The 20,093-nt window shown below is 47.4% G+C and overlaps 2 protein-coding genes and 1 pseudogene across 4 annotated transcripts in view; 2 read left to right on the forward strand and 1 right to left on the reverse strand.

Moving 5' to 3' along the window:
• The window catches only part of LOC122558785 (transmembrane protein 43), a 30,996-nt gene extending 23,134 nt beyond the window's left edge, over positions 1–7,862 (forward strand). The window contains exons 10-12 of the mRNA XM_043707561.1: positions 2,694–2,795; positions 3,797–3,914; positions 7,199–7,862. Coding sequence (XP_043563496.1) covers positions 2,694–2,795; positions 3,797–3,914; positions 7,199–7,398 — 420 coding nt within the window. The 3' untranslated portion in view covers positions 7,399–7,862. The remainder of the gene's footprint in view (positions 1–2,693; positions 2,796–3,796; positions 3,915–7,198) is intronic.
• A 2,078-nt stretch (positions 7,863–9,940) lies between these two features.
• Positions 9,941–20,093, reverse strand: part of xpc (xeroderma pigmentosum, complementation group C) — a 47,641-nt gene continuing 37,488 nt past the window's right edge. For all 3 annotated transcript variants that reach the window (XM_043707558.1, XM_043707560.1, XM_043707559.1), the window contains 6 exons: positions 19,352–19,433; positions 18,369–18,503; positions 16,877–17,046; positions 15,036–15,129; positions 13,191–13,280; positions 9,941–11,754 (listed from right to left, as the gene is read on the reverse strand). In XM_043707558.1, the coding sequence (XP_043563493.1) occupies positions 11,551–11,754; positions 13,191–13,280; positions 15,036–15,129; positions 16,877–17,046; positions 18,369–18,503; positions 19,352–19,433 (775 nt within the window). In that variant the 3' untranslated portion in view covers positions 9,941–11,550. The remainder of the gene's footprint in view (positions 11,755–13,190; positions 13,281–15,035; positions 15,130–16,876; positions 17,047–18,368; positions 18,504–19,351; positions 19,434–20,093) is intronic.
• Positions 15,921–16,101, forward strand: LOC122559280 (annotated as a pseudogene).

Here is a 20,093-nt window from a genome sequence, read left to right on the forward strand (position 1 = left end):
CACCAACGCATCCACGATTTCCTGAGCCACCTCCTTCAGTACCCTGGGATGTAGACCATCAGGCCCCGGTGACTTATCAACCTTCAGGCCTAACAGTCTCTCCAACACCAATTCCTGGCAAATATGAATTCTCTTCAGTTCAGGTCCTTCAGCCACTGTTACTTCAGGGAGATTGCTTGTGTCTTCCCCAGTGTACACAGATCTGAAGTACCCATTTAATTCTTCTGCCATTTCTTTGTTCCCCGTAATATATTCCCCTGTTTCTGTCTTCAAGGGCCCAATTTTAGTCTTAACCATTTTTTTGCCTTTCACATACCTAAAAAAGCTTTTACTATCCTCCTTTATATTTTTGGCCAGTTTACCTTCGTAACTCATTTTTTTCTCTGCGAAGGCATATGGTGAGTTGGCTTTCATGAGCAGGGGGATTGAGTTTAAGAGCTGCGAGGTTATGCTGTAGATCGATAAAGCCTTGATTAGACCACACTTGGAATATTGTGTTCAATTCTAGTAACTTCATTATAGGGAGGATGTGGAAGCTTTAGAGAGGGTGCAGAGGAGATTTCCCAGGATGCTGCCTGGACTGGAGGGCATGTCTTATCAAGAAATGTTGAGGGAGCTAGGGCTTTTTTCATTGGAGGGAAGAAGGATGAGGGGTGTCTTGATAGAGGTGTACAAGATGATGAGAGGCATAGATAGAGTGGATAGCCAGAGACTTTTTCCCAGGGCAGAGATGGCTATCATGAGGGGGCATACTGGACTATTGCAGCGAAGTCCCGACTGTCCAGCCGTACTCCTGATGCTGCCAATGCACTTGGTCTAATCTGCAGCAGCAGTTCTGATTCCCAATGTCCCGGCACTCACTGGTTTGCAACTTCACAAAAGCTCACTTTCATAACCAGAAACTTGTGCTCAGTTCTCTGCATGGCCTTGCCCTGCCTTATCACTTCATCAGTTTCAGTCCCATTACCAAACCCACGCCATCTCACTCTCCCTCTCTCACCTCCTCTAGAGACTTAAGCACATGATCCAGGCTGACACTCCAACAGCATACTGAGAGAGCTCTGGACTGTGAGGGTCAGTGCTGAGGAGTGCCGCACTGTCAGAGGGTCAGTACTGAGGGAGTGCCGCACTGATGGAGGGTCAGTGCTGAGTAAGTGCCTCACTGTCGGAGGGTCAGTGCTGATTGAGTGCCACACTGTCAGAGGGCCAGTGCTGAGGGAGTGCCGCATTGCCAGAGGGTCAGTGCTGAGGGAGTACTGCACTGTCAGAGGGTCAGTGCTGAGGGAGTGCCGCACTGTTAGAGGGTCAGTACTGAGGGAGTGCCGCACTGATGGAGGGTCAGTGCTGAGTGAGTGCCGCACTGATGGAGGGTCAGTGCTGAGGAGTGCCGCACTGTCAGAGGGTCAGTGCTGAGGGAGTGCCGCACTGTCAGAGGGTCAGTACTGAGGGAGTGCCGCACTGATGGAGGGTCAGTGCTGAGTGAGTGCTGCACTGTCAGAGGGCCAGTGCTGAGGGAGTGCCGCACTGCTGGAGGGTCAGTACTGAGGGAGTGCGGCACTGTTGGAGGGTCAGTGCTGAGGGAGTGCCGCACTGCTGGAGGGTCAGTACTGAGGGAGTGCGGCACTGTCGGAGGGTCAGTGCTGAGGGAGTGCCGCACTGTCGAAGGGTCAGTGCTGAGGGACTGCCACACCGTCGCTGGGTCAGCGCTGAGGGAGTGCCGCACTGTTGGAGGGTCATTGCTGAGGGTCAGTACTGAGGGAGTGCGGCACTGTCGGGGGGTCAGTGTTGAGGGAGCGCCCCACTGTCGGAGGGTCAGTGCTGAGGGAGCGCTGCACTGTCGGAGGGTCAGTGCTGAGGGAGTGCCGCACTGTTGGAGGGACAGTACTGAGGGAGTGCTGCAGTGTCGGAGGGTCAGTGCTGAGGGAGTGCAGCAGTGTCGGAGGGTCAGTGCTGAGGGAGTGCCGCACTGTCGGAAGTCTTCTGTGAGAGCCCTTTGTTCACTTTGATCACTCGGTTCCTTCCTGTATATTTAACAAAGCTTTCAGTGTTTATCTTGATATTATCTGCAAGGTTACCCTTAAAGGTATCCCTGAAGAAGGGCTTTTGCCCGAAACGTCGATTCTCCTGCTCCCTGGATGCTGCCTGACCTGCTGCGCTTTTCCAGCAACACATTTTCAGCTCTGATATCCAGCATCTGCAGTCCTCACTTTCTCCATGTTACCCTTAAAGTTTATTTTCTCCAACTTTATATGTTTTGTTTCTGATTGTGTTGGATTTTAAAACTTGCCCCTTTCCGTTGGTTTACTGATTATCTTTGCCACACTATATATTTTTTTCTTTCAATTTGATGACAACCGCAAAACTATATCTTTGTTCCAGATTTAAGTGAAATTAAATTCCACCCAGTGCCGTGATGGGATTTGAACCCACGCCCCCACATTATTCACCTGGGCCGTTGGATTCTTATTCTGTTGACATTCCCACCGAGCCATTTGTTTTCCCCAGCTCAGTGCCAGAGCTCTGACCAGAATATAAACTCGACAAAACTGGTGCCCCCGTCCCCCCCGTGGCTCTTACTGTGGGACAGGGGGAAGGGGATTGTGCACCTGACGCACAGGAAGATCCCGTTTGAGCTGCTGCTTTGTGTTTGGGCAGGGTTTGTTGACCAGATCTCATGTTGCTGCTCTCTGCAGGTGACTGTCGTGGCACGTCAGCAGGGGGACCAGCTGCTTCCGTACCAGACACAATCTGGGAACGTTCTGGAACTGTTGTATGAGGAGTCACTGTCTGCGACGGTCAGTGTTGAATTGATAATTGTTTGACCTTTGTAGTTTCTCAGCTGCTGGGGCGCGTTGCTAGGCTACAACCAATTAAGGGCTACGGGGAGAATGCGGATAAGTGGAGTTGAAATGCCCATCAGCCATGATTGAATGGCGGAGTGCACTCGATGGGCCGAATGGCCTTACTTCCACTCCTATGTCTTATGGTCTTAACCAATCAGATTCATGCCACAACCTACACTGACGTGAAACTCCCAACACCCCCTTCCCCCACCCACTTTATCCAGAACTTACTCTTTAACCACTATTCACGTTTCCCACTAATCCTTTCTCCCTCACCTATTCATCAGGCTGTCCTAAAATACATCTCTACCGTTCACCCCCCTGCCTCTGGCCATGAGTCCCACGTTTGATCCCCACTCTTGGGGTGAGAACCTTCGTCCTGAACTCCCAATGGATTGATGAGTGACTGTCTTACATTAGTGACCCCTTGGGGTGGCTCTTACACAGATACAATTCGATGTCCTACAGCCCTGTACCTCAGGGGCCTCTCTAGCTCAGTGAGAGTGAGAAGGCTCTAGGTAGGAGAGGGTGGTGGGGCTGGGGCCTTTCTGGAATGAAGATGCTCTCCACTGTTAAAGGCCATGGAGACGCGCTCCCTGAATAGTTTTGCAATTGGGGGTAAGTAGATTCTTGTAAGGCAGCAGATTAAAGATTACTGCAGTTGGATGTGAATGCAGGATTTGTAATCAACTCTGACCTCATGGACAGGGGGAGAGGCCTGGACGGGCCAAATGGTCTCCACCTGATCCAAGTGTGGTCTGTCCCCCAGTGGGAGAGGGTGTCTCTGAGGCTGGGAGTGAGGGAGTGGGAGTGGGCGAACGGGCTGGGGACAGGTGAGGGTCCAGTACATCGCAGTGGGAGAATGAGCAATGAAATGCCCCATGAAGAGGCAGTTTAGACACTGAGGAAGCCGCTGGATGAGTTTCTGAGCAATGATCTTCCCCATCCCACAGGAGGTCTTTGAAAGGGAACACGCTGCGAATTCGATGCTGACCTGGGGATTACGGTTTGCTGGTTGGATGCTGATGTTCCTCGGCATGAAGCTCATGACAAAGATTTTCCACGCAATCGGTGAGCTGGGGGCTCCTCGCTTCACTTTAAATTATTGAACTTTCTTCTGCTGTGAATAACCACCGGTAACCGGGGATTGCCTCGCAACTGGGATCAGCTAGCAACCAGCGGTTGCCTGGTAACTGGCGACCAACTGCTAACCAGAGAGGCACGGTGGCTCAGTGGTTAGCACGGCTGCCTCACAGCACCAGGGACCCAGGTTCGATTCCTGCCTCTGGTGACAGTCTGTATGGAGTTTGCACATTCTCCCATGTCTGCGTGGGCTTCGTCCCACAGTCCAACGGGTGCATTACCCATAGTGTTCAGGGATGTGTGGGTTAGGTGCGTTAGTCAGGAGTAAATGAATAGTAATAGGAGAATGGGTCTGGGTGGGATACACTTCGGAGGGTCAGTATGGACTTGTTGGACCAAATGGCCGGTTTCCACACTGTAGGGATTCTGGGACTGCCTGGTAACCAGGAATCACCTAGCAACCAGGATCAGCTGGTAACCAAAGATCGCCTGGTAACTGGGGATCACCCAGTAACCGGGATCATCCAGCAAACAGGGATCAGGTAACCGGGCCTATCCAGTAGTGTAATTGGATTATCCGGTAACTGGGATCAGGTGACTTTCTCAGACTGTCGATAGGAGTTGTATTTATCTTTGTGTCCTCCCTGTTTGGTTCACGTGATATTGTAATGCAGGAACTGGAGACCCTTCGGCCCCTCACTGCTGTCTCACTATTCATGGTTGACCTGCATCCTAATCCATTTACCTGCTTTAGTTTTATACTCATTAATGCCTTGGTCTAATCTAAACCTATCAATCTCCATCCTGAATATTGAACAGGAAGGATTGGTCTACATTAGGGCTGGGGCAAAGGGTAGAGGAAATGCAACACAATAACTATCACTGGACAAAAGATACTAAGGAGATTACTGGGCTAAATGCTGCTGGGTTAAATGTGAGGTGATGTACTTTGGGAAGAATAACAGGAAGGCAGAGTACTGGGTCAATGGAAATTGCCACCCAGGTGGATAGTGCTGTTAAGAAGGCATACGGTGTGTTTGGTTTCATTGGTAGAGGGACTGAGTTCCGAAACCGCAATAATCATGCTGCAACTATACAAAACGCTGGTGCGGCCGGAGTCCATGTACATAGATCCCTGAAAGTTGCCACCCAGGTGGATAGTGCTGTTAAGAAGGCATACGGTGTGTTCGGTTTCATTGGTAGAGGGACTGAGTTCCGAAACCGCAATAATCATGTTGCAACTATACAAAACGCTGGTGCGGCCGCACTTGGAATATTGTGTACAGTTCTGGTCGCCCCATTACAGGAAGGATGTGGAAGCATTGGAAAAGGTGCAGAGGAGATTTATCAGGATGTTGCCTGGTCTGGAGGGAAGGTCTTATGAGGAAAGGCTGAGGGACTTGGGTCTGTTCTCATTGGGAAGAAGGCTAAGGGGAGATTTGATAGAGATGTACAAGATGATCAGAGGATTAGATAGGGTAGACCGTGAAAGACTTTTTCCTTGGATGATGACGTCAACTTGTATGAGGGGACATAACTACAAATTGAGGGGTGATAGATTTAAGACAGATGTCAGAGGCAGTTTCTTTACTCAGAGAGTGGTAAGGGGGTGGAATGCCCTGCCTGCTAATGTAGTTAACTCAGCCACATTAGGGAGATTTAAACAATCCTTAGATAAGCACATGGATGATGATGGGATAGTGTAGGGGGACGAGCTGAGAATAGTTCACAGGTCGGCACAACATTGTGGGCCGAAGGGCCTGTTCTGCGCTGGATTGTTCTATGTTCTGTGTTCTCAGGACATGATTCTGTGCAGGATTCACACTTGCCAGTCGGTAAAAAAAGACAGGAAACTATAGGCCGGTTAACTTAACATCTGTTATTGGGAAAATGTTAGAGTCTATTATACAGGATGTAACAGCTGAGGATTTAAAAATACATAATATGATCAGGCAGATTCAGCATGGCTACATGAAAGGGAAATAATTTCTGATAATTTATTAAATGTTTGAGAAGGAACAAGCAGGATAGATAAAGGGGAAGCAGTTGATGTAATATAGTTGGACTTTGAGAGTGTTTGATAAGGTATCACATATTAAGCTATTAAAAGGAAAGAAGTATACATTAGCATGGATAGAGGATTGGCTAACAGGAGAGAGTTGGGCAAAAGGGAGTAGTTTCAGGATGGCACCCTGGTCATCCTGGAGTGCCATGGGGATCAGTGCTGGGACCACAATTATTTATAGAATATATTAAAGACTGGGATGAGGAAAGTGAGTTGTCAAGTAGCCAGGATTGCAAATTACATAAAAATGGGTGGGAAGGTTAGTGGTAGAGGTTCTGCAGAGGGGACATAGACGGGTTAAAAGAGGGGGCAAAATCTTGGCAGATATAACATCTTGTCAGTAAATGTCAGCTCATGCACTTTGGCAGGAAGAGCAGAGCAACTGAATATTATTTAAATAGAGAAAGACTGCAGAAAGCTACAGATCAGAGTAATTTGGGAGTCCTTGTGTATAAATCACAAAAAGCCAGCATGCAAGTTCACTGCATAAAAGGAAATGCCAGCCTTTATTTCAAAGTGAATAGAGCTACAACTGTACAAGGCCCTTATCAGACCACAGCTGGATCATTGTGAACAATTTTGAGCCCCTTACCGAAGGGAAGATAGTCTGCAATTGGAGGCATCCTAGACCAGGGTCACTCGACTGATCCCAGGGATGGAGGGACCCTCTTATGAGAGGTTGAGTCAGTTGGACCTATAGCATTGGAATATAGACGGTTCAGAGGTGACCCTGTTGAATTACACAAGATTCTTAGGGGGCTTCGCAGGGGAGATGTGGAGAGGTTGCTCCCCCTTGAAGGTGAGTCTAGGACCAGAGGGCATCATCTTAGAATAAAGGTCACCCATTTAAGATGGACATAAGGAATTTCTTCTCTCGGAGAGCAGTGAATCCATGGAATTCTTTAGCACAACCCAACCGTGGGACTGGGTTATTAAATCAATTTAAGATTCAGGCAGTGTTTTAATTAATAAGGAATCAGGGTTTATGTTTAAAAAGGCAGGAAAGTGGAGTTGTGGATGATCAGATCAGCCACGATCTCAGTGAATAGCAGAGCAGACTTGATGGGCCAAATGGCCTACCTCTGCCCCTATTTTTAATGGTGTAACCTTGCTCCTAAACCAGAGGATGTGGTGCTGGGATCTGGCGAGGTGAGCGGTGACGTTTTGCCGATGCTGTTTTAAACACTGCCTGTCTTTCCTCCCACAGTGGACTGGGTCCCAATCATCCGGGACTTGGTCAGCCTGGGCCTGACTGTTTTCGCTGGGTGTGTCGCCACGTCGTTGACACTACTGACTATAGCCCTGGGCTGGCTCTTCTACCGCCCCCTGGTGGCCCTGCTCCTGGGCTGCTTCTCTCTCGTGCCCATCCTGATTGTGAAGTCCCGTGACCGCCCAAAGATGCTCTGAGCTTAGAGGAGAAGCAGACATTGGTGTGTGCCCTCTTTACTTCCTTTCTCAACTGGGGCTGACAAACAGCTGTCTTCAAAAAAAAAAGTAAACCCCTGTTATTGTTCACATCACTCCCTGTACCTACAACAATCCTGAGACACAAGTGGGTCATCTATAATGTTCTCCTTTGGCCTGGTCACTCTCGTTGAACTCCTCCTGCAATAGTCAAGCTCAGATTGCCTGATTCTTGAGTTTGCATTTGTACCTGTCACTGGCCCAGAGTAAAAATGTTTGTTGTTAAAATTTGAGACGTGAGTTTGCAATAATCTGTCAGCATGAGACTGTGATCAGTTTGCCCTCTCTGCCAATGTGCAGTCTGATAAGGTTCTAGTTTGTGTTTGAAGGGTTTGATGAAATGGAACTTCTTTTGTTACAAACTAATATATTTTTGAAATAAAACACCGCCAAGTTGCATTGATTTATTGACTTAGAGGATCACTTCATTAAATACAAATTAAGATCATGCAGATTAGAAGCAGGAAGAGGCCATTCATGTTGTGGTTCTGTTCGCCGAGCTGGGAATTTGTGTTGCAGACATTCTGTGAAGCGCTTCTGTGATCTTTCCTCCGGCATTTGTAGTGGTTTGTATCTGCCGCTTCCGGTTGTCAGTTCCAGCTGTCCGCTGCAGTGGCTGGTATATTGGGACCAGGTCAATGTGTTTGTTGATAGAATCTGTGGATGAGTGCCATGCCCACCCGCTGGCTGAAGAAAGTTCTCCTCATCTCCGTTCGAAGGTAGGGAATTGATCGCTCTGATCAATCAATACCTCCATTATTATTGGGTCACATGATTGTCAGGCTGGGAGAAGGTGACCTGAATGACCTTTCGTCTTGTTCCTGTGAATTACCTTGACACTATAAGCGAGCCTTCAGTCTTTCCCTGATCAATAAGCCTTTCACCAGCAGCTTCCAGTTTCCCATTACACGCTGCTCTCGTTTCTGTTCAGAAAATACAATCAGTACATTTTATTCAAACGAGCTGAAAACAATTACAGCTATTTATTTCTGGATTGTTCAGTACAGAGATCAAATCCCTACATTTCAAGAGATCCACATGATCACAAAGCAATCAGCTAAAGAGTAAAGCTACCTCTACACTGTCCCCCAATCAAACACTCCCAGGACAGGGACAGCACGGGGTGAGATACAGAGTAAAGCTCTTACATCGTGCCACTATACGTTTTCTTTCAAACGAGAGTTCTGATCCTTTGACATTTTGTAATCTACAGTAGTATGGTTCCATATCCAATTGCTGTAAAAATGTAGAAACTGGGAGATTGGCAGTTTCTTCATGTCCATCTATCAATCACATCATCCTGAACCCAACCATTAGAATGCATCCTAAACATCAAACCTCAATGGAATCTAATCCCAGGACTACACTGTCCTTGACAGTTAACTCTAAAATCTCCTAACTTTGTGGTGAGTCTGCCTGTCTGTAGGCCCTCCAAGGTCAATTTACTGTCTGCCCCGTGTTTATGCAGAGTCAACTCTCTTAGGCATTGAAACATTAATTGCTGTTACTTAAGATGCAGATGAGGACTTGCAGTGTTTTGTTTTCATTTCACTCGAGAAACTGAACATTACAAAGGGCAAAGCAGCTTGATCACCCACTACCCTCCTACCATTGGAAACAGGAACAGGAGTAGGCCATTCAGCCCCTCAAGCCTGCTCCAACATTCCTCACATCCACTTTCCTGCCCTTTCCCCATAATCCTTGATTCTTCAACCTATCTCAGCCTTAAATGTCCACAAGGACTCTGTCCCCACCACTCACTGTAGCAAGGAGTTCCAAAGACACTCAACCCTCAGAGAAGAAATGCCTCCCCATCTCAGTCTGAAACTGATGCCCCCTTTATTCTGAGTCTGTACCCTCTGGGCCCAGACCCTCCCATGAGGGGAACCATCCTCTCAGCATTGACCCTGTCAAGCCCCTTAAGAATCCGATATATTTCAGTGAGATCACCTCCCATTCTTCTAGAGTGAGTAAACTGCCAACCTGTTAGTCTTTGCTCATAACACAATCCCTCCATTCTGGGGATTATCCTCGTGAACCTTCTCTGAACTACCTCCGGTCAAATAATACCTTTCCTTAAATAACGCAACCCAAACTGTTCTGTGCTTCAGATGTGGGCTCCCCAGCACCTTGTACAGTTGCAGTATAATACTCTTATTCTCCAACCCCTTTAAAACACAGGGCCAACGTTCACTGACCCTTCCTGATTACCTGCTACCCATTGTGCTGTGCTAGCTTTCTGAGTTTCATGCACAAGTTTCCCCACGTCCTTTTGTGTTGCAGCTTTCTGCAGTTTTTTTCTCTATTTAAATAACATTCTTCTTTTGTTTCCCATCCAACATGAATAACTTCACATTTTCCCACATTATACTGCATTTGCCAACTTTTGACCCACTTATTTAACCAGTTAATATCTCTGTAAACAGTTTGTATCCCTCTCACAATCTACCTTTGACACTGACGTTGGTCTGAGCATGGCAATGAATTTAATTACAAATCAACACTTTATTTTCCACAAAGTAGGTACAAAACCAATAGTACAGGATATACAGAGATCGCAAACTGGATTTAGTGGTTCTTAAAAAAAAGTTTCAGAGCTTGATTTTTTTTGGCAGTGGGAGCTGGGAAGAGAGACCTTTGTTTTGAATTAAAAATCATTTTCATGCAACAACCAGTTAACGCAGAATAGAAAATAACATGTTCTGGTTCCATAGCAGATCCTTGCTTGGTTATTGTAACTGTTTGGGAAGACTTTAGCCCCCACCATAGGCAGAGGGTCGGGGTGTGGTGGGGGAGGACAGGGGCAGATAGCTGGGACTGCTGACCGTCTACTGAGTGATTCCTTTTGGAGATGGTTTGCTCATGCAGTTAGGCTGAGAACAGGATTGAGGATTCTGCTGTGAAGTTCACTGCAGTGGAATAGCCTGTCAATGTGCACTGCCAAAACATGAAAAAAATCTGACTGTTGGCAAGCTGAGGTAGTGGAGAGGTGAGGGAGCTCAGACAATGAGCAGGGCCTCAGGGGGTAGATACACACTGAACAGTGACTAAATGGAGAGATATTAAAAAGTCTTCTGTTAAATGATACTCTCACTTGGTTTGTTTGTTTTCCTATATTTTTCCTTTTAAGGCTCAGCTCTCTGCTAATGCCCTTTGCATTATCACATGTTATTCTTCAATGTTAGCAGCTCCTTCAAACATGCTCAGAAACACACATGGGCGTGTGCAAATGAGTACTGCCTGGGAGAAATGAGGAGCTGCTTGACATTGCACACTGATCACTCTGTCACAATCCAGAGATCAGCCAGAGACAGCTCCCTGTCCTTGAGAAAGGTGACCACAGTGTGGCCACTCCAGAGCCCAGCTGTGCAGTGGTGGAAAATTCAACTTAGCCTGTTTCCAGCTACAGCAATAACACTGCACTGCACTGAGCCTTCATTTCAGATTCAACTCAATTCCCAGAGCAGCTTTCGCAAACAGCCACCCTTAGCATTTGTTCGTTTCCATGCACATTCAGAAGGAGGAACAGAACCTGGTCTTTAACAGCTAGTCACAGTTGGGATTTCCATACAGAGGAAGAACTGGAATACAGTGCCAGACCTGCTGAGTTTTCCCAGTAATTTCTGCTTTAGTAACTGGAATGCAGTTTGTCCACTTGGGCTTCGTAGCTCAGCACTGGATGAAGGGGATCTCTGGTGAGTGAGATAACCTCTGGTTAATGACTCTTTGCTGGGGGTGTCAGCTGTGCTGGCAACTTGACCAATGGGTTTGAAGCACAGACCCACTGCCTTCTCCCCTCCGCCAGAGTCCCTTCCCCTTCTCCGCAGTCTCTCCAGGCTCCCAGCTCCTGAACAAAGAGGGTTTTCCGTCTAATCTGTGCAACTAAGACTAAAAAGCAACTACTGGAACCTTGTCCTTAAGGCAGGGGGTGTTCGGAGATACTCTAACTATAGGGTGCCCTGAGCAGTCTCCAGGGCAGCCTGCCCCTGAAGGGGAATGGGGGGGGTGGAGGGGTTTATGTACCCCCATTCTTTGGTTACAGGTGAGACAGGAGGTTCCTCCCTCTCAAACCATGTTCAGGGCAGTCACTGGCTCTCACAGCTTCTCGAACGGGAAGAGGTGTTTCTCTTCTGCTTTCTTCTGTTTCCTGCTCTTTGCCGTCCCCTTCACTGTCTCCTCCTGCCGGTTCAAGGGCCACGAGACGGTCGCGTCACTGACTGAGGTGGAATTACTGTCAGCTTTCCCATCGAGTGAGCTGCCCCTCCCCACATCCGGAGATGAGTTCAGGGCAGCGCCGTCCTGAGCAAAAACCATAAAACAAAAGGTGTTAAAAGATTTGGATTTCTGTCTACAAGTTTGTTCAAGTTATGCTGAACTTGTATCAAACCTCGTCACTATCCCTCCGACAGCGCAGCGCGGCGCCCCCTCGTCACTATCCCTCCGACAGCGCAGCGCGGCGCCCCCTCGGCACTCTCCCTCCGACAGCGCGGCGCCCCCTCGGCACTCTCCCTCCGACAGCGCGGCGCCCCCTCGGCACTCTCCCTCCGACAGCGCGGCGCCCCCTCGGCACTCTCCCTCCGACAGCGCGGCGCCCCCTCGGCACTCTCCCCTGTCCCTCCGACAGCGCGGCGATCCCTCGGCACTGTCCCTCCGACAGCGCGGCGATCCCTCGGCACTGTCCCTCCGACAGCGCGGCGATCCCTCGGCACTGTCCCTCCGACAGAACTATATTCGAGTTGAAACATGTGGTGCTGGAAAAACACGACGTTGACTCTCCTGCTCCTCGGATGCTGCCTGGCCTGCTGCGTTTTTCCAGCCCCACATTTTTTCATGATGTTGACATTAGATTCTTACAGTTCATGTTGTCTGAAGCAATAAAGCAGAAGGCATCTCACCACCAGCTACTGAAGGGCCATTGCAGATTGACAACAAACACTGGCCCTGTCAGAGATGCCCACATCCCATGAATGAATAAGTAAAATTTCATGATGGGGTTAAGTTCAAACATGAGCAAAGACAGATCTCACAGAGGGTCATCAATCTAAGGAACAGGCAGCAACTGAGATCAAGAGGATCCAGAGCTTGGGGCGCGGGCAGCTGAAGGTACAAGCCCCAGTGCTGGAGCAGTTTTAACATGACGACTCAGAGTCTCAATGAGAGGATGCAGAGATCTCAGGGTTGGGGTCTGGTAGAGGAGGGGGGGCAGGGGCAGGGTGGGGGCACCTTGAAGGGATTTGAAAATGATGATTAATGAGTGGATAGTGCTTGGGAGGAGCTGGTGACTGGAGATCTATGGTTTTAAACATTCTCCACTGGGGTTTTGCTCACCTCACGTTTGGGACTGTCGTGTCCTCAAAGACCAGAGGATAAAACTGTCAGATATAGGAGCAGAACTGTGCCATTTGGCCGATCGAGTCCATCAATGGATTATGGTTGATATGTTTCTCAACCCCATTCCCCTACCCTTCATCCTGTGACCTTGGATCCCTTTACCAGTCAGGAACCGATCTATCTGTGTCTTAAATCACTCAATGCCTTAGTCTCCACAGTTCTCTGCAGGAATGTGTTCCACAGATTCCCCACCCGCTGGCTGAAGAAAGTTCTCCTCATCTCCGTACGAAGGTAGGGAATTGATCGCTCTGATCAATCAATACCTCCATTATTATTGCATCACATGATTGTCAGGCTGGGAGAAGGTGACCTGAATGACCTTTCGTCTTGTTCCTATGAATTACCTTGACACTATAGCGAGCCTTCAGTCTTTCCCTGATCAATAAGCCTTTCACCAGCAGCTTCCAGTTTCCCATTACACGCTGCTCTCGTTTCTGTTCAGAAAATACAATCAGTACATTTTATTCAAACGAGTTGAAAACAATTACAGCTATTTATTTCTGGATTGTTCCAATCAATCAGATGCAAGATGTCAGTAGAGAGATCAAATCCCTACATTTCAGAGATCCAAATGATCACAAAGCAATCAGCTAAAGAGTAGAGCTTCCTCTACACTGTCCCCCAATAAAACACTCCCAGGACAGGGACAGCATGGGGCTAGATACAGAGTAAAGCTCCCTCTACACTGTTCTCCCACCAAACTCTCCCAGGACAGGGACAGCACAGGGTTAGATACGGAGTAAAAATTGCTCAATGCTTTTAGAATGGAAGTAAAACTCCCATGATACCATCCCCGTCAATCACTCCCAGGTCACGTACAGCACAGGGTTAGACACATAGTGAAGTTTCCTCTACACCGTCCCAACCAAACCCTCCCAGGACAGGGCAGAACAAGATTATATTCTTTTAACCTGAAAGTAAAACAGTCTTTACTCTTTTAAACTGAAAATAAAGCTCCCTTGCCACTGTCTCTATCAAACATTCCCAGGACAGGGACAGCACGGGGTTAGATATAGAATAAAGCTCCCTCTACACTGTCCCCATCAAACATCCCCAGACAGATAAAGCAAGGGGTTAAATGTGAAGTAAAGCTCCTTATACTCTTAAATTGAAAATAAAGCTACCTCTATCCCAACCAAACACTCCCAGGACAAGGACAGCACAGAGTTAGATACAAAGTAAAGTTTTATAAACTGTATGGTTGTTTTTACATTTAGTATTTTCTCTCACTCACTGGTGTGAAGTCTGGGGAGTGTGAGACAGATTGAGATTTCACAGTTTGTGTATGTTTTGAGCTGTAGACATCCTCTCATTGGGAAGTGGACAGGGATTACTGAGCTCAGCTCTTGTCAAACTCTTGAGGAACTTGGGAACAGCTTGCTGCCACTGGTAGGCAGGTTGGCCCACTGAGCCCCTAACATCTCCTGATTGTCCGCAGCCTTAATTTAAATCACCCACTTGTTACAAACCTTTCCATCGATTGAAAATGAAGCATGCCCCCGACTGCGAGACCAAACTGGCCGAATTTGCTCAATATGTCTGAGGGTGATGCAAATGTAAATGCAGTGAAATTCTGGGAGTAACCTGAATACGAGTGGCTTGTGTTACATGACTGAAAGATGTGCCTCTCTGTCTGACGGAAGTGACATACAATTAAACAATATCAACAAGCTCAACTACCTTTGATTAACCCTATGCTTTTGCAATGTTTTCCGTCTGGAGTCACTGACAGGATCCAGACCAACAGTACAATCCAGTCCAGGAATTTCCACTCGCAAGTGAGGGTGAGCGGTGGTTTTCTATTGGGATGGCCAGAACTGGACTGAACCATGATGCAAGTTACAGATATATCCAGCGCCCACACAATCCAAAACACCGTATGCCAGCCCTGATAGCGTTGATTGGAACCAGGATCCCACTGGGGGCGGAACCTACCTCATGTACCCACGCGACGACCACTGCTGGACAACCTTTTCCCGAGGGAATCCTGAAAATGGGGACAGGCAGGCCCCAGCATTTCACCTTTGAGACTGGCAACAAGACATCAAAACCCCCAGGGGTTTGCTTTAACTGTTGATATGTGTCCTGGCCTTTGCTTTAACTGTTGATATGTGTCCTGGACCCTGGAAAACCATCAATGTTCAGCTGTCCCTCACTTGTTACCCACCTCCCGTTCAGGAACACCTCACCTTTTGTTCTCTTCTTGCCATTTCGGCCTCTTCTTCCTGACAAGCTGCCAACAGGATCTCCACATGTTCTTCACAGACAATATATCCGTCAATGCTGGGAATGGAGGGTGGGGAGGGGTCAGGTTAAGAAAAGGAGGTTATTTGGATTATTTTCAGACATTTGTATAGAATAACAGAACATGTACAGCACAGGAACAGCCCACTCAGCCAATCTGCTCCAGGCTGGCGTATCTGCTCCACACAAGTCCCCTTTCACCTTTGTTTGTCTCACTGTCTCAGCAAATCCACTGATTCTTCTCTCCTCCCTGTATATTTCCAGTTTCCTCTTAAACCAGCTGTGAGAACAGCCAAAGACAAACAGCTTGGAGCACTTTTTGTGACAATGAAAAGTATAATTATAGCACTTCTTAAAACCTATGGCAAACACAAATATTTCTTGGTCAATTCAGTAAGGGGATAATCGCTTTAATATTTCCTTTGTTCATCTCTGTCTCTCAGAGACTGTGAATCAATGCATTTGTATCAAATTATCCAAGTGACCTCAGCATTGCTGGGGCCAGAATTGGATGGATTCTCAGAACTTGAAGGGCTGTGGGTTCAGGGAGGTCACAGAACTGTAGACTACGAACTAAAGTCACAGAGCTGTATAGCACAGGAAACAGACCCGTTGAACCAACTCGTCCATGCCAATCAGATATCCCAACCTAATCTAGTCCCATTTACCAGCACTTGGCCCATATCCTTCTAAACCCCTCCTATTCATATAGCCATCCAGGTGCCTTTTAAATGCTGTAAATGTACCAGCCTCCACCACATCCTCTGGCAGCTCATTCCATACACGCACCACCCTCTGCATGAAAACATTGCCCCTTAGGTCCCTTTTAAATCTCTTCTCAGTCTTTTGGCTCGGAATATGTGTCACTTCTGTTCTTATCAGTTTAATCGCTGATATCTCCCAAACGTGGGAGTGTTTGTATTAAATGGATTTTTGGAGCAGGGAGATGGGTTAAAAAAAAAATGGGTGGCACAGTGGTTAGCACTGCTGCCTCACAGCGCCAGAGACCCTGGTTCAATTTCTGCCTCAGGCGACTGTCTGTGTGGAGTTTGCACATTCTCTCTGTGTCTGCGTGGGTTTCCTCTGGGTGCTCTGGTTTCCTCTCAGTCCAAAACAAAAAGTGCAGGTTAGGTGAATTGGCCATGCTAAATTGTCTGTAGTGTTAGGTGAAGGGGTAAATGTAGGGAATGGGTCTGGGTGGGTAGCGCTTCGGCGGGTCAGAGTGGACTTGTTGGGCCGAAGGGCCTGTTTCCACACTGTAAGTAATCTAATTTAATCTAAATTTTTCCCCTCTCACCTTAAACCTGTGCCCTCTAAACCTGTGACTCTCTTACCCCGGGAAAAAGACCTTGTCTATTTACCCTATCCATGCCCCTCATGATTTTACAAACCTCTATAAGGCTATCTCTCAGCCCATTTACAGTAAGTAAATAGATCTTCTCAAAGATCCATCCCACCCTGGAAACGTTTTGCTACAACCTCTACCATCGGGGAGAAGGTACAGAAACCTGAACACACGCACCAGCCGGTTTCGAAACAGTTTCTACCCTGCTGCTGTTAGAATACTGAATGGACTCACAAACTCTTAACATTCGCCTGTACCTGTGATTTTGTTTTTGCCGCTGTTTACCTAGTATTTACTATCTATGCTGTTTAACTCTGTGATCTGCCTGGATTGCTCACAAGACAAAGCTTTTCACTGTGCCTCGGGACACGGGACAATAAATTCAATTCAATTCAAGTTTGCTGATGTAGCAGTGTTGAGAAAGGGCAAGCTGCTACCTACATGGGGTGTGAATGACCCGAATGGAAATCAAATCCAACCACGGCCCCTGCACAGTCGATGTTCAGTTTCCGGGCCACTCGGTTGATGTTGGGGACCCTCAGGAGCTTGCAGCCTCTGGGAAGCATGCAGGGCTTGAAGAGATAGACATTTCCAAATTCATTGCGAGGGACCTTAAAAATAACAAGAGCGATGAGAAAATCAGTATCGCCATTTAAACCAAATACGATTTTTTAAACAACGCTCTTCATCTCTCTTCGCACTATCCTCAGCTCCTGAGTGACATGTCTTCCTAGGAACATACAGATGGTCACTGAGGCTGTCTGCACCTCTCACTGGAGTGGCCATTATCTAGCTGTGAATCGAGACAGAGAGTGGAGACAAGCTATTTGGCCATGGAAGCCATCGCTGCTGAGTCTAATCACGCTGGCAACCTGGTAGGCCATTTAGCCCCTTGAGCTTGTTCCAATAAAATCAGGAGGTGGATGTGCTCGTTTTGGACTGGGGTGAATAAGGTCAGAAGTCAGACGACACAGGGTTATAATCTGACAAAGAAGCAGAACTCCTAAAGCTTGTGATTTCAAATAAACCCGGTGTGGTCTGACTTCTGACAATTAAAATCAGGCTGATCTGGTTGTGGCCTCAACTTCACTGCGTATCCCCATCCACTTTATCAGCCTGGCTAGGTAAGCAGTCTACCTCTGCCTTTAAGATATTCAACAACTGCACCCCCACTGATCTCGAGGAAAGAGAATTCCACTATTGAGGGAAGGCAAAGGCCCAGTGGTATTATCACTCCACTATTAATCCAGAAACCCAGGTGCGGACAGTCTGAACAGTCCCAGCCTCCCTTCAGGTGCTGGGTCTCCTGAAGCTTCAGTTGCTGGGGGTTACACACTGAAGGGAAGGTCCATTATAATATTTGAAAGACCAGCCTGCCTCCTGTCCCATCTTTGTGGATTTTGAAAATTCTGACCCAAACCCCTAAACTATAAATTTCTGAGGTTTGAAATTCCCTTCAACCTCCCTTGTCTAAACACCTGTCCTCTACACTCAGCTGTTAGTCAGGCCTGGCTTTCCCCCCTCGCACAGGGAGCACCCTGGGTTCAGCTCTCAGTTCACTGAACCCCAGCACAGAATTCCGTCCGGCATTCCCTGCGTTGTCCACAGAGAGATTCCATCTCTCGCAAGAGACATTAAGCTGAAGACTTGTCTGCCCTCTCAGATGGACTTGGAAGGTTCCACTGCTACTATTTGAAGAAGAGATGGAAGGAAGGGACTGATGGTCAGAGATTTCCTTTCAAAGGTCATGGGGCCAAGGCAAGTGGACAGAGTAAAGATTCAGATCAAAGGGTGATCTCACTGCATAGTGGAATGGAATAGGTTTGAGAGGCTGAATGGCCTTGCTCTGTTCCTATGTAAGAAATACAACCAAATCGTGAACAATATGCCATCCCCATCTTCCCTTCAAGATGCAGCTGAACAGAACTCGCACCTTCCCATTGGCAGCACTCGGTGGAGAAAAGGGCTCTGTTTGCCAGAAGCCAAAGAGTCCAAGATCATCCTTGTCTTGATCTTCCCAACTAGCCAATCGGGCTCGCCGTGCTCGATTCGATTGGCTTTTCACCATCTGGTAAGAAAAGGCGAGAAAAATATCTCAACCATCAGCAGCTGGTGGGTCCGATAACAACAAGGTGATTTACTTTAAACAGTAAACATCCCCCGAGAGTAACTTGGTCTGATCTGACACGTCCACTCCCTCTGCCAGCGACGCTCAGTAGCAGCAGTATGTACCATCTACAAGGTGCACTGCAGGAACTCGCCAAAGATCCTCAGACCTTGCAAACCCACAAACACTTCCATCTAGAAAGACAAGGGCAGCAGATACATGGGAACACCACTTCCTGAAAGTTCCCCTCACCATCCTGACTTGGAAATATATTGCCATTCTTTTAGTATCCTAATAAAAAAAAATTGAACAAATAAAAAAAAAGTAACCATATAAGGCGATGTTAGGACTGATGATTGTAAGCTTCGACAAAGAGGTAGGTCTCAAGGTGCATCTTTTTAACAACGCAATCACAGGACCCTGGCATCACTGGCTGGGCCCAGTATTTATTACCAGTCCCTAATTGCCCTTAAGAAGGTGGGTGTGAGCTGCCGTCTTGAACCACTGCAGTCCATGTGCTGTAGGTTGACCCACAATGCCCTAAGGGAGGGAATTTCAGGATTCTGACCTAGCGACACTGAAGGAACGGTGACATATTTCCAAGTCAGGGTGGGGAGCGGTTTGGAGAGGAACAATTAAAATTACTGATGTTCAAGAAACCAAAACAGGAGAACACAGCGATCTCAGGGTGCTGCAGGAACCTCTTGAGCCTGGGAAGGGAAAGGTCATGAAGATGATTTACCAAAGGGCACTGCTTAGGTGCCTAGGGGCAATGGGTAGAGGAGGTGGTGAGTTGAGATCTAAAGTACCTTACAGGGGACCTCTCCATCTCTCACCACCCGGGCTTCCTTCAGCCAGAGGTCCTTGGAATGAAGTGTGTGCACGCAGTCTCTGAAACAGTAAGCAGCAAACTGAATGAGTTACTAGGACAACGTGCGTTTGTGTGTATGTACATTGGATGGAGCTTGAGCTGAAAACATACAGTAACTCAGGTCATAGACAGAGAACACAGGGGGCTAACACCTTCAACATATTGTCTAGCTATCACCATTGTTAACAGCTAATCCGAGAATGCAACTTTTAAAACAAAAGGGTTTTGTGATTTACACATGAAAGAAGTGAAACTATCACTGTATTCTAACAGATGAAAGGCTTAACAGACAATCAATTCTTCAATGTATAATTTCAGTTACATCACACTGCAAATTTTTTGCTATAAATTCTGTTACGATCGAGCTCTCCACAATCACCTGATGAAGGAGCGACGCTCCGAAAGCTAGTGTGCTTCCTATTAAACCTGTTGGACTATAACCTGGTGCTGTGTGATTTTTAACTTTGGACTGGGGTGTACAACACCGCCATCTCCAAATCAGGTCAAACAGTTCACAATGAAAGTCACAGAAAAGCTTTGCTGATAAATACGATGGTTAGTGCGGAATGGAGAGGGCAATTAGACCAGGACATCAAGCTTGAAAAGACAAGGAGAGAGAGGAGAGAGAGGGGTAGGGAGCGAGCGAGAGAGAGAGAGAGAGAGGAGGGAGACAGGGAGGG

Source organism: Chiloscyllium plagiosum, chromosome 18 (genome assembly GCF_004010195.1).
Source record: "Chiloscyllium plagiosum isolate BGI_BamShark_2017 chromosome 18, ASM401019v2, whole genome shotgun sequence".
Taxonomy (NCBI): domain Eukaryota; kingdom Metazoa; phylum Chordata; class Chondrichthyes; order Orectolobiformes; family Hemiscylliidae; genus Chiloscyllium; species Chiloscyllium plagiosum.